Source organism: Pseudorca crassidens, chromosome 11 (assembly GCF_039906515.1).
Source record: "Pseudorca crassidens isolate mPseCra1 chromosome 11, mPseCra1.hap1, whole genome shotgun sequence".
NCBI classification, from domain to species: domain Eukaryota; kingdom Metazoa; phylum Chordata; class Mammalia; order Artiodactyla; family Delphinidae; genus Pseudorca; species Pseudorca crassidens.
In genome coordinates, this window is record NC_090306.1 from 68,444,066 (window position 1) to 68,459,084 (window position 15,019).

Below are 15,019 nucleotides of genomic sequence, written 5' to 3' on the forward strand. Positions count from 1 at the left end.
ATGTTACTTTATGTTATAGGTGATGTTGAGCTTGAATGGGAAGAAACCACCATGTAAATATTCAGACCAAAGATTACAACTGGAAGATATTTTCAAATCCCAGGGGCCAAAATACCCCCTTACTCTTCTGAATTGAAATGTGCAACCTTAAATAAAACTCTATGCTTCCCTTACTGTGCCTTACTAAATGGACTGACATTTTATGAATAGTTCTAGGAAATAGCTAATTCAGGATAGTTATCTGTTTTGTACAGAATAAATATTATACATGTAAAATGTTTAAGAAGAGATATCCCAGAGATTTTTGAAGCCTTCTATATTTTGGGAATGAGCCAAATATAAAATTATTATTATATTTACGTTAATGTTTCAATGTGAATTTTCCCTACATATTGGATTTGATCTTGAACAAAAGTTGTAAATGTTGATTCAGTAGTGTTATTTTGGCCTCCAGGGTGTTGACTTTTCTCGTGGATAACTTCCAGGACTGTCATAATGATCTGTACTTCCATGTATGCCCCTGTGTTTTGAATCCCCTGTTTTATGAGTGCTGAGATATCATCTCATGATCTCGAACAGCTGAACAGTAACCCCCTGACACTGCTGGGATTACTTAGCCTTTATACAACACACAGTAGCTCTTCGAGTACACTTAGGGCTATTTCAATTGCACTGTAATCTTCAGTTTGAAAAACAAAAGGAAAAATTAAACAGTGCAATTGCTCATGTGAAGTTGTCGAGTACTTTTGTAGCCTGTCTGCATTTGTACATTTTGAGGAACAAGCTGTACCACTATATTGTATATTTGAATACATAGTTAAATGTATCAGTATTTGTCTATTAGATATGTATGCAACCTAATAACAATTTTGAAGGGTTTCTTCAGCAGAAATGCATGAAAACAGTAATAAAAATGTGATGTGTTACAAGGTCATAAACCAATGATGTGCTGCTGTGGTGCCAACCAGAGACTTCTGAATAGATTACATAAAACGGTCTTTATTTCATTTCCCAAGGTTGATTATTGAGGAGTGTATTAGGTGGAACTGAACACAAAGAAATTAACCAGACTGTAGCAAATTAGAGATTTTTTTTAAAAGCAAATAATTCACCCTCCTTTTTGTTAGACAGTAACAATGTACAAAGTAAGTTTTGAACTATATGAAATTATTTTGTCATAGATTTCAATTAAGGGTCATAAAATAGTATTAATTATTTTATTTCTTTTATGGTAAGAATCATATCTTATACTTATTTCTGCTGGAATATACATATAGAAAAAGTGATGGCCAATAAAATTGAATTTTAAGGAACTGAGTCACTCTGCAGCATGATTTCAGAGGTCCTTATAAACATAAATTTGATTTTGTATCACATATTAAGATATAATTAATAATTATCTTAACATAATGAAGTATAAGTACAATACAGTAATATAATGTGGTATAAATAATTAAGACATAATAATTTCCCAAGGTATCCAAAGATAGTAATTTTAAAATCGAATTTATTATGCAAGAAATTAAATCCTTTAGTCTTACAAGCAATCCTGCTTTCTGTTTTTTATGGCAAGGGTGTGTAAATAAATACAATCCATTAATGTTCCAACCAAAAAGTTTACTCTATAGAAAGTTACAGAAAACAATAAGAAATGATGAAAACTCTGAAAGATTCAAGTTTGAGTGACAAGGTCTTCAGTTTGCTTCACGTGTCAGTCATTGAAAATGAGTGGTAAGCCAGTACTTATTAATGTGGGTTTTTGTATTCAGGGAAGACAGATAACAGCCTGTGGAAAGTACTGGTGAGTCTACTTTTAAATGTATTAAATGGTAAGAAAATAAATCCTTCAATCCACAAGCCAGTCCATTTTCTATAATATCTATATAAAACAGAGAGTACAGAATAGAGTTGACCCGTGTGTATATGCATGTGTGTGCATATAAAAGAAGTTTTAATATAAGGCCTCCTCTAAAAGAGTGCTTATCAATCTTTAATGTGTATACAGATCATCTGCAGACTGTGGTAAAATGCAGATTCTGCTTCAGTAGGTCCAGGAGAGCACCTAAGATTCTTCATTTCTAGAAAGTACTCAAGTAATAATATTGCTGCCTGAGCTCGGGCCATACACTGAATAGCAAATCTCTAAAAGACAGGATCAGAATAATTTTATTTCCATCTGAAATTATTTGAAACATGTTAAAAAAGAATTGTCTTCATTATCAAAAACATAACAAAGCACCTGTTAAATGTGTATAGCTCACTAGCTATACCACAAAACTGTAACTGAAATGGAACTGAAACACATATTAATGTTAACTAAATTTTCTCTTAATTATATTGTGAAAATGCTAGTTCACAGCCAAATTTTTATAGGTGGCTACTAAGTGCAAATTAAAATAACGAGGAACATCTGTAACTTTTTTAGATCAGATTTGTCAAAATACTTTGAAGCATATGTACAATAAATGAGCAACATGTGTTTTATCTGAACCAAATGAAACTGGAGCCTCTCAGAATGGTTTGCCAGAAACGAGAGCAGCTGTGGGTATCACCTCTACTTTCATCCTGCTTTAAAACACAGAATTTTCTTCTTTCACTTTATAGGTGAAATGTGTGATACGACTTTTGAAAAAGCTAATTAAACCTTTCCCTCTTCATAAAGGAGATGGTGATTCACTCTTCACATCTGGTACCAAACACTAGATTTTAAAAATGAAATTTAAGTTCAGCAAACTACTCTACACGTCCATGACATTACTGTGATAGGTCCACTTTTGTAGTTCAACTTTTAGAAAACTCACAGTAAAGTTTTTGATGATGCCAGTAACACAAAATGATCTGAAATTCTCAACTGAATGATATTAAAAAGTGAAAATGTGGGATAAAAAAGTTCATAAAGCATAATCTTAACAAAACAGCTTGCCTTCTTAGCACAAGTAATATTTCATGGTAAATGACATCATGAATATGCATAGAGCTTCCATTTGGAATCAAAACTCATATACCCATCAGTTCATGAAGATGTTCTGAGGAATAGATTAGATCACACATATGAAGGTGTTTCAAAAAGTACAAAGAACTCTACAAAGTTAAGATAATTTTTTACCCAGGTTAGACAGTATGTAATGTTTATCAGTAAGATAATGCACCCCATTATAAGATTGTATTGTATTTGTGATATTAATTCCATGTTTGTATGTCTGTTTCACATGCAAACGTTAAAGAGAAAATTATGGCAGATATACTGATTTCTGCTAAATAAAACCACTGATACTTTGTTTTTCATGAATGATTTAAGAGCATTCTCAAGGAATGTTTGGACTAAAGTGAATAGATAAACAAATAAAAATTGTGATTTAGAAAACAAATCAAGAAAATTTCCATTTCACGTGTTTCAAATGGACATACTAAATCACTGTCTACAATACAGTCATTTGAAAATAAAACTAACTTAATAGGTGATGAAAAGCATTATTCTCCCTTGTTAATAAGATTGTTTCTTTAGAATCACAAGCTTGAATTATTTTAATTTTTACTGAAAGTATTAGATTGAGAAGTCATTTTAGTAACTTATAAACTTTTCAAAATACTTTTACCCCCATCATCCTGATTAATCCTTACAAAATCCTCTAAGATCTGCAGTGTCCCATATTACAGATAAATATAATGAAAGCTTAACAGATGTGCCAGAGACCACATTTAGTAAAGGTGGAAGCTGCATATCATAATCAAGTTACTGAAAGCCAATGATAAAGATAAAAATTTTAAAGGCAACAAAGAAAATAGAGACCTATTGAGGTGTTCAAATATAAGAAAATACGCTGGCTTCAATTCAGACACAATGCAAGCCAACTGACAATGGAATGACATATTCAAAGTGCTCAAATTACCTCCTAAACCTGATTAAGGGCAAATACAAAAGAACTAGAGCTAACGTCATGGTGAAATATTAAAGGCCTTCATCCTAAGAGCAAGAAAAACGCCCACTTTCACAACTTATATTCAACACTGTACTGGCGTTTCTAGCCATTACAGTAAGGCAAAAAAAAAAAAAAAAAAAAGAAAGAAAAGGAAGGTTTGTAAATGAAGAGAAAAACTGTATGAGTAGAGAGTATAATTATGTATGAGGAAATTCCTGAAAAAGCTACAAAAGAGAAAAAGCCACTAGGTATAATAAATAGCTTTAAAAAGGTTACAGGATACAAGATCAAGATACAATCAATTTTATCTCTACATATTAATCAATGAACTGGAAACTGCAATTAAAAATACCATTAACAGCATCCATAAACATGAAATGCTTAGAGTAAATTTAACAAAGTATATGCAAGACTCATACTCTAAAAACAATATGGATGAGAAGAATTAAAGACTTAAGTAAATTTTTTTAAATGCATATCCATGAACTCAAAACTCAATGTTGCTGAGAAGTCAATTCTCATACTGATGTATGGATTAAATGGAATATCAATCTTAATCCCATAAGGCTTTTTTTCTAGAAATCAATAAACTTGTTTTTACAATTTATATAGAAATGATGCAAAGGATCTAGAATAGCCAAAACAACATTCAAATAGAACACAGTTGAATGACTTATACTACGCATCTATGGCATTTCCATTAAAATAAAAAATAGAAAGTAAAAAAATAAATTCTCACACAGTTGGTCAATTAGTTTTCAACAAAGGTGACAATGTAATTCAATGGGGAAAAGATAGTCTTTCCAATAAACAGTGTTGGAACAACTGGATGCCCATTTGGAAAAACATGAACCTTCATTTCTAGCCCATATGACAAATACGAAAACTAACTTGAAATGCAACACAGATCTAAATGTAAAAGCTAAAACTATAAAGCTTATAGAAAAAAAGTATGAAAATCCTCATGACTTTGGGACAGGCTAAGATTCCTCAGAATATAAAGATATAAAAGAAAAAACTGACATATTGTACTTCGCCAAAATTATAACATTCTTCTCTTTAAAAGACACTATTAAGAAAATGAAAAGCCAAGCCACAGGCTGAAGAGAATGGGAGAAAATATTCACAATAAATGTGACAAGATTCAAGTCCTGGGAATGGTATCCAGAATACATATATATTTACAGAATAATACACACACACACACACACACACACACACATATAAATGGCCAATACATGAAAAGGTACTCAACATCATTAGTCATCAAGAAAATGCAAATAAAAATCAGAATGAAGTAACCATACTAATAGAATGATTAAAGTTAAAATGACTGGTAATATCAAGTCATCCCACCATGGAATTTGAGCAGCTGGAACTGCATGGTATATGGTACAATCACTTTGGAAAACAGTTTGGTAGTTTCTTATAAAGATAATACCCGGGCTTCCCTGGTGGCGCAGTGGTTGAGAGTCCACCTGCCGATGCAGGGGACACGGGTTCGTGCCCCGGTCCGGGAAGATCCTACATGCCACGGAGCGGCTGGGCCCGTGAGCCATGGCCGCTGAGCCTGCGGGTCCGGAGCCTGTGCTCCGCAACAGGAGTTTTATTGCTCTGGACCACTTAACACAACATATAAATGATCATGATTTTGTGGATATATATGCATAAAGCATATATATGGATATATGGATATATATGGATATGTGGATATACATGGATTAGTAGCTGAACTGAGAAGTGAAAGAATGTGCATGGTACAAAACCTGGTAAGATATCTAAAACTTCAAGCAGTTATCAGCTCTAGAATTTCTGCCTGGAAGGATCTTAGTGGCAGTGATCTGGTTAGACATGGCCTTGAACTATATTAGCAAAGCAGACATTCTCTTTTCCTACATTATAAACCTCTGGGTGGGGGCAGGGTCGTGGGGACGACAGCTGATGGGGATTATAGGAGAACCGAAACCCACATGCCCCAGTTATCCTTCAGCACTGTTACTGACTACTCATCCTACCCTGTTTATACTGATAGGCATATAGAAAATAATTCATTAAATGGATTTGTCTTTAGCCTTTGGGAAGCTTAGAAAATGAATCAAATTAATTTCTTCTGTAAACATGCTAGAAGTTGTATTTGGAAAAAGTTTATTAACTGTTACAGGTTTCTATGTATTTCACTTGTCCATATTTATCCCTTTTTATTATTAGTATTAATTATGTTTGTTATAGCATGTCATCAACTAACTGGGAGTTGTTTGTTTTGTTGTTCTGGTTTGGACATAAAAATATTTTTAAAATATAGATTTTTGTCATTAAAAAAACCATACGGTAGGGGGCTTCCCTGGTGGCGCAGTGGTTGAGTCTGCCTGCCGATGCAGAGGACACGGGTTCATGCCCCGGTCCGGGAGGATCCCACATGCCGCGGAGCAGCTGGGCCAGTGAGCCATGGCCGCTGAGCCTACAGGTCCGGAGCCTGTGCTCCGCAACGGGAGAGGCCACAACAGTGAGAGGCCCGTGTACCGCAAAAAAAAAAAAAAAAGATAATACCCTATTGCCATATTACCCAGCATTACCACTCCTAGTCATTTATCCAAGAGAAATTAAAATATATTTCCAGAAAAGGACTTGTATTAATAGTGCTCTTAGTAGTTTTATTCATAATGGCCAAAAATGGAAAGAGTCCAAATACCCATCAGCAGGAATGAACGAATAAGTTGTGGTATTTTTTGACAATAAAATAAAATGAACTATTGATACACATGAGAACAGGGAAAATCTTCAAAAACATTATACTGAGTGAAAGAAGACAGATACAAGGGAATGCATACTGTAAGAATCGATTCAGATGTAGTTCTGGAGCGGGTCAAACTAATCTATAGTGATGAAGATCAAATCAGTGTTTACCTGGAGTGCGGTATATGTGTGGGGAATCAACTGCAATGGACAAAAGGCAACTTTAGGGGGGTGAGGAAAGTGTTCTGTATCTTGAATGGAGTGTTATTTATACAGGTATATTCATTTGTCAAAATGCTTTAAGTTGTGTACATACAGTGAATGCATTTTTTCCATGTAAATTATAATTCAATAAAGTTGATTAAAAATAGAATAATGAAAAAATAGTTAAGTATTTACAGAATGCTATTTGTGTTTTTAAAATACAAGTAGTACATATTTTTATGGATTCATTCACTATAGTACATACATAAAATCATAAATGGTAATGTACGTACTGGCATCAGAATCATGGCTTCCTCTGATGTGGGAGGAATGCAGGGAGAAGATGGATTGCCAGGAAATCACGAGGATCCACAAGAGTTTCAAACGCATTTGTAAATTTTGTTTTAAAGTTTAAAGCATATGTGGCAACACAGATTTGTTAAAATTAAATAATGAGTAAAAACTATATTATTCTCTAAAGTTTTGTGTTTGAAATATTTCATAATTTTAAAAGCACAATTTAAACTTTAATAATTTATAACAATGACTTAAATGTTTATGGACTATTTTCACGAATCTATCAAAGTATTTTGCTCTCCTGCCTGAATGAGGGCAATACGGAGAGAAATATTTACTTACTTTGTTATTTATTTACTCCATTCCCAAAGCTCTAAAATCGGTGTCTTAAACATTAAAAATAAAACTTGACATGCTGCAAGTGCTTTCCGCAGAATTCACTAAGTCCTTATTCACTTAGTATTTATAACCAGGTGAACCGCCATGGAAGATATGATGAATTCACTTGCTGTGCTCTCGTACTAGAAAACAGAGCTTCCTCAATTTGAAGGCACCACATTCATAAAGCTGGTGCATGCTAACAGGATCAACATCTACTCCCTGGGCTGTTACATCAGAGTTTTTATTTATTTATGTTTTAAAGAATACACTTACAGTTGCTTCATTTGCAAATATTTTCTCCCATTCTGAGGGTTGTCTTTTTGTCTTGTTTATGGTTTCCTTTGCTGTGCAAAAGCTTTCAAGTTTCATTAGGTCCCATTGGTTTATTTTTGTTTTTATTTCCATTTTTCTAGGAAGTGGGTCAAAAAGGATCTTGCTGTGATTTGTGTCATAGAGTGTTCTGCCTGTGTTTTCCTCTAAGAATTTTATAGTGTCTGGACAAAGGATTAATCTCCAAAATTTACAAGCAGCTCATGCAGCTCAATATCAAAAAAACAAACAACCCAATCCAAAAATGGGCAGAAGACCTAAATAGACATTTCCCCTAAGAAGATATACAGATTGCCAACAAACACATGAAAGAATGCTCAACATCACTAATCATTAGAGAAATGCAAATCAAAACTACCATGAGGTATCACCTCACACCAGTCAGAATGGCCATCATCAAAAAATCTACAAACAATAAATCTGGAGAGGGTGTGGAGAAAAGGGAACCCTCTTGCACTGTTGATGGGAATGTAAATTGATACAGCTACTATGGAGAACAGTATGGAGGTTCCTTAAAAGACTAAAAATAGAACTACCATATGACCCAGCAATCCCACTACTGGGTATATACCCTGAGAAAACCATAATTCAAAAAGAGTCATGTACCCCAATGTTCATTGCAGCTCTATTTACAATAGCCAGGACATGGAAGCAACCTAAGTGTCCATCGACAGATGAATGGATAAAGAAGATGTGGCACATATATACAATGGAATATTACTCAGTCATAGAAAGAAACAAATTTGAGTTATTTGTAGTGAGGTGGATGGACCCAGAGTCTGTCATACAGAGTGAAGTAAGTCAGAAAGAGAAAAACAAATACCGTATGCTAACACATATATATGGAATCTTAAAAAAAAAAAATGGTTATGAAGAACCTAGGGGCAAGACAGGAATAAAGACGCAGACGTAGAGAATGGACTTGAGGACACGGGGAGGGGGAAGGGTAAGCTGGGACGAAGTGAGAGAGTGGCATGGACATATATACACTACCAAATGTAAAACAGCTAGTGGGAAGCAGCTGCACAGCACAGGGAGATCAGCTCAGTGCTTTGTGACCACCTAGAGAGGTGGGATAGGGAGGGCGGGAGGGAGACGCAAGACAGAGGGGATATGGGGATATATGTATACGTATAGCTGATTCACTTTGTTATACAGCAGAAACTAACACACCATTGTAAAGCAATTATACTCCAATAAAGATGTTAAAAAAAAAAGAATACACTTACAACTGTGATATGAAAAATTTACTTGAAATAGACATAATTTTATTTATTGTGATTACTAATAGCTTTCTTTATTGAATCATTACTATGTCCCAGGCACTCTTCTAAGGATTTTACAAATATTAATCTCCTAACAATTCTTGGAAGTAGGTGCTGTGATTTGCCTTTTACAGATGAGAAAACAAAAACAAAAAAACAAAAAACGGGTTAAATAACCTGCCCAAGGTTACACATCAAGTAGGTGAAAGAGCTAGAGCTGAAACCGGAAATCTGATTTCAGAGTCTCCAGCATCAGCCACCATATGCCATTGTATTACCCAGAGACCATCAGATAAATATTATCTTTGATCTCACCTACTTGGACGTAGAACATACACGTGAACTCTAATTACTCCCATCCTCAAGAAGGGAAGTTTCCTGATAGCATCTAAAATAGGCCCTTTTATGCAAATCATTCATGTCACATAGTCAGCCAGTGGTAGTGCTAGCCTTTGAATTCAAGTATCTAGTTTGATAGTCTTTCTGTAATTTGCTGCCTCCTCCAATATATATTTGATCCAAACCAAAATGTATTGTTTGTTTTTCCGATTCTCTGGAACTCATTGCCAGATTTATCTCCTTAGCTCACAGCTCTGATCATTTTACTGATCCGTTCGGTAGCCCTTCATTGCCTATCGAGTTAAACTCGTAAAATGCCTTTCCCACAGTCTTACTCCAATTTTCCAGCCAAACTAGAATACTTGCTGCCTACTAAAACACACTGTACACATTCCCAGTACCACACTTTAGCTCCTACATTCTCCTCAATAGTTCTTATCCTCCGCTGGCATTCCCCGCTTACTAGATTGTCAGCTGCTTGTGAACAAGGACTAAGTTTTTCTCATGATTTTAACCTCATTGCATTTAGCATAACATCTTCTATATGAGATAAACTTGAACTAATATGTGCAATTGGAAAGTTTCCCTTAGAAGAGGTAAACTAATGTTGTCTATGCAACAGTGTATTTTCCTACCAATCCACACTTGCTAAAATATCTTTTCAATCAAGGAGCAAACAAACACTACTGGATCAAAGATAAATGAAAGTGGGGGAGCAGGGAAAATGGGCAGACAGTAATCTGTCATTTGTTCAGGATCATCAGTTATCCAGAATGAAACTGAGATCTTAACAGTATGCGAAAAACCTCTGAACAACTGAAGATGACAAAAAGGAATACTGTATATTTGGGCAACATATTAAAAAACAGTTCATCAACAGTATTTTTTGTCTTACATTATAGACACTTCAACAAACATGATTTCCCAGTTCACAGCAGTTTGTAAACAGCAAAGCTAATGTTTTATATCCTTATATTATGCACACACAAACACATGCACGCACACGCGCGCGCGCGCGCACACACACACACACACACACACACACACACACACACACACACACACACACACACACACACCCCTTCCTCTTAAAAGCACATAGGCCTTCAAAACATAAAATTTGGGGACCATTTATAGAAATCCAATATATTTCAATAGCCACTGGAATATTATAACCAAAGTCCTCTTTAAGAAAACATATTTTCTTTTTAAATTACATTACATTTACTCCTTAAGGAGACAGGTATGGATTTAATATATTCTTTTAAAGACCTCATCAAAACTAATTAGACTAGAAAGGTAGGGAGAGGCAGTTCCAGAAGAAACTTGGAACAAAATATTCCACGAGGTGAGACAGTTTCTGGCCATGCAGAGGCAGGTCTGTATTCAGCTGCCAATGTGTACAGGCATGGAGGCGGACACCAGGGCCAGAGAAGACAGTAACGAGCAACAGGTGGCAAACCAGGCTAGCAGGACACACGAGGGTGGACTGGTAGGAGGTAGCATATCATAACAGGCAGGTGGAGCAAGGCTAAAGAGAATCCAGGAACTGGCACTACTCAGATCCAAGAAAAGCCGGAGGTAGGGAAGTGGGTCATCAGGGAGCAGGGTCCTACTGTCCAGCTAGATTCAGAGGCATCTCCCTTCCTCAGGGACAGACACAAAGTAGAGAGACTCAGGCAGGGTTCAATAACCCCTCATTTCCTGAAGATAGATGTAGATAAACAGAGATACACATACACATATGTACCTATCTCTATATCACTCCTTCACTGCGGCTTAACAGTGGTAAGTAAATGGTAACTGCATGAAAAATACATATGTGCTTTAAATAACTAAGGTACTAGAGAGATTTTAAAGACAAAGATTTTTATCAAAATCAGGTACCAAATATGTATACTGCTAATCTAACCAAAGCAATAAGGAAAACAAAAATAACAGAAGCCAAACTGTCATGATTCAACACAAAAATATTGCATACCTAGAAGATACAAATAAGCAGACTGAAATACTTTATAAGTAATAAGTTCTCTAATATAAGTGACCACAAAATAAATATTCCAAAATTATAAGCAACCAATTAATGAGTGAGAAGATATAACGGGAAAAGTCAGTTCACTGATAGTGTCCAAAATATAAAATACCAAGAAACTAAACTTAGAGGTCACTTCTGAAGAAAACTAAAACAGGGAAATCTAAGATATGATTACATTTTTTGGTAAGGGAAGCCTATTATAAAAAACATGGTTCTTCTCAAATTACTTCATAAGTTTAATATGCCAATTTAAATATCTTAAATAGTATTAGATTATTTCATATTTATAAAAACATCGTAAGTTCATCTGGAAGAATAAATAACTGAGAAATAAGATAAACTTTTTTGAGTAAGAAGAGTGATGAGGCGAGAACTTCCATCTATTAAAATATTTTATTATCAAAATAAAGTGTACGACTGACATGAGAAGAAGCAATACCTAATGAAAGAGACAAGTTTTCAAACACAGGCCATGTTATAAGATTTTAATATGTCAGTAAGGAAATATCATCCACCAAGGAAGAAAAGATACATCATTATTCAGTAAATGATGTAGGGAAATTGGCTGCTGGGAAAAAAAAAATGAAATCATGTTAAATTTAACCCCCTCACTCTAAACCAAAATGAATTTTGGAGCGAAAAATCTCAGTATGTTCCATGGTCTTATTTCCTTTGGTCTTCATTTCCTTTAAAGATCATAAATAATTTCCCCTTTTCAGGATGAACACTCACCCAACTTCTAATGCCCAGTGGATCATACCACCCCAGTGTGAAACATTTACATTTTCTCCAAAATTTATAAGAATTCAAAGATATATGTCCCAGAAACAAAACCTGAAGTTTAAAGAAATAAAAGGTATCCAAACTGGAAGGGAAAAGATAAACTTGTCATTATATGCAGATGATATGATACCTTATATAGAAAACCCCTAAAGACTCCACACAAAAACTACTAGAACTGATAAACAAATTCAGCAAGGTAGCAGGATATAAAATTATCATACATAAATCTGTTGCATTTCTTTACACTAACAATGAAATATCAGAAAGGGAAAGTAAAAAAAATCCCTTTTAAAACTGCATCAAAAAATAAAATACTTAGGAATAAACCTGACCAAGGAGATGAAAGACTTATATGCTGAGAACGGTAAAATATTGATAAAGGAAATTGAAGATTATTCAAAGAAATGGAAAGATATCCCAAGCTCTTGAACTGGAAGAATTAATATTGTTAAAATGGCCACAGTACCCAAAACAATCTACAGATTTAATGATACCTATCAAATTAACCATGACATTTTTCACAGAACTACAACAAATAATTAAAATTTATATGGAACCACAAAAGACCCAGAATTACTAAAGCCATCCTGAGGAAAAAGAACAAAGCTGGAAGCATAACCCTCCTAAACTTCAGACAATTATTACAAAGCTCCAGTAATCAAAACATTGTGGTATTGGCACAAAAACAGACATATGGATCAATGGAACAAAATAGAGAGCTCAGGAAAAAACCCACTCACCAATAGTAATCAATCCTCAACTAAGGAGTCAAGAATATACAATGGAGAAAAGACAGTCTCTTCAGCAAGTGGCACTGGGAGAGCTAAAAAAAGAGTTACCATATGATCCAGCAATCCCACTCCTGAGCATGTATCTGGACAAAAGTCTAATTAGAAAAGATACATGCACCTGAATGTTCAATGCAGCACTATTTACAATAGCCAAGACATGGATGCAACCTAAATGTCCACTGACAGAGGAATGGATAAAGATGATGTGTGTGGAGATATATATATATATATATATATATATATATATATGAATATACGCAATGGAATATTACTCAGCCATAAAAAAAGAATGAAATAATGCCATTTGCAGCAATATGGATGGACCTAGAGATTATCATACTAAGTGAAGTAAGTCAGAGAAAGACAAATATCATATGATATCAGTTATATATGGAATCCAAAAAAATGATATAAATGAACATGTTTACAAAACAGAAACAAGACTCACAGGCATAGAAAACAAACTTATGTTTACCAAAGGGGAAAGCACGGAGAGGAGGTATAAATTAGGAGTTTGGAATTAGTAGATAAAAAGCACTATATATAAAGTACATAAAGAACAAGGTCCTACTGTATAGTACATACATATGGTCCTGTAATAAACCATAAAGGAAAAGAATCTGATAAAGAATGTATATTATACATGTATAACTGAATCATTTTGCTGTACACCAGAAACTAACACAACATTGTAAATCAACTATACTTCAACACAAAATAAATACATTTTCAAAGAACCTAAATAAGGGGACTTTATATAAAAAGAAATATCATGGTTAATCATCTAATATAATGAATGTCAAAATCTACTTATGTGTTCCTGCCAAAATACAGAAACTTATTTTTAAAAATTCAACTATTAATTTGAAAAATAATAACTCCAATTGATTAGAATATACTGAATATGTTTAGTCCATGAGTTCATTTTTAAAACCCATGAATAGTCAATTATTAGAGGATGATAACCAATTTATTCTGAAAACGAGCAAATAAAGGGAAAGATTCAAGCATTTTATCCTTCCTTTTATATACAAACTGAATGATGCAGTAACAACATATCTGAGGACAGATTTTTTTCTTTATACCATATTCTAGCTATAAATAAAGAAGAAATGACAGAATTAGACTATCACTACTTCTCATTCCATAATGGATCCCAGCAAAGATCAACAATAGCTGCTAATATCAAAAAAAAAGAGACAACCAGACATAAGGTTTGTAGTATAACAGACTATACTGTAATCTTACCAGCCCTCCCTCCCCCATCAAGTCTGAATCCAATCAAGCCTCTACAGCGAGCTACCAATGAATGAAACTATAGACGTCAGAAGAACGTTAAATTATGCCAAAAGAATGCAATCAGCAAAACCCAGATTTTGGAAAACTGTACAGGACTAATGATTCAATTTCTTCAACAAACTTGCAAAAGACATAAAGTTGTAGAGGAGGAACCATAGAGACTTAAAAGATTTATCAACTAATCACATTGTGTGGGCTTTATTTTGGTGCCAGTTCAAAAATACAAACTAAAATAGCTCCACACAAACACTTGTACGTAAATTTTTATAGCAACATTATTCATAATAGCCAAAAAATGGATAAATGTGGTATAACCATACAATGGAACAGTATTCAGCCACAAAAAGGAATGAAGTACTTACTCATGATACAACATATATCAACCTTGAAAACTTTACTCTAAGTGAAGGTGGTACTAACCGGGTTTGTTTTGCCCAACGTGCAGCAAGCTAAAACGGTGAGATGCCGAGGTTTGCAGCAAAGCGAGGAGACGGGAGAGCAGGTCTCGAATCTGCTCCAAGAAGGCAAGAGGCTTGGGTGTTTATGGGATTTAAAAAAAAGAAGCAGGGCTGTCGGAGGCGCGGGGGAACGGGGAAAGGTGATTAGAAAAAGGTGCGATAATTGTTGCTCTGCGCAGGCTTA

At 34.6% G+C, this 15,019-nt stretch overlaps 2 protein-coding genes across 2 annotated transcripts in view; one reads left to right on the top strand and one right to left on the bottom strand.

Moving 5' to 3' along the window:
* The window catches only part of PTPRQ (protein tyrosine phosphatase receptor type Q), a 239,279-nt gene extending 237,919 nt beyond the window's left edge, over nucleotides 1-1,360 (top strand). The window contains exon 49 of the mRNA XM_067698707.1: nucleotides 20-1,360. Within this exon, the coding sequence (XP_067554808.1) occupies nucleotides 20-57 (38 nt within the window). The 3' untranslated portion in view covers nucleotides 58-1,360. The remainder of the gene's footprint in view (nucleotides 1-19) is intronic.
* Nucleotides 1-15,019, bottom strand: part of LIN7A (lin-7 homolog A, crumbs cell polarity complex component) — a 365,099-nt gene that overhangs the window by 53,909 nt on the left and 296,171 nt on the right. The gene's annotated exons all lie outside the window — the stretch shown is intronic.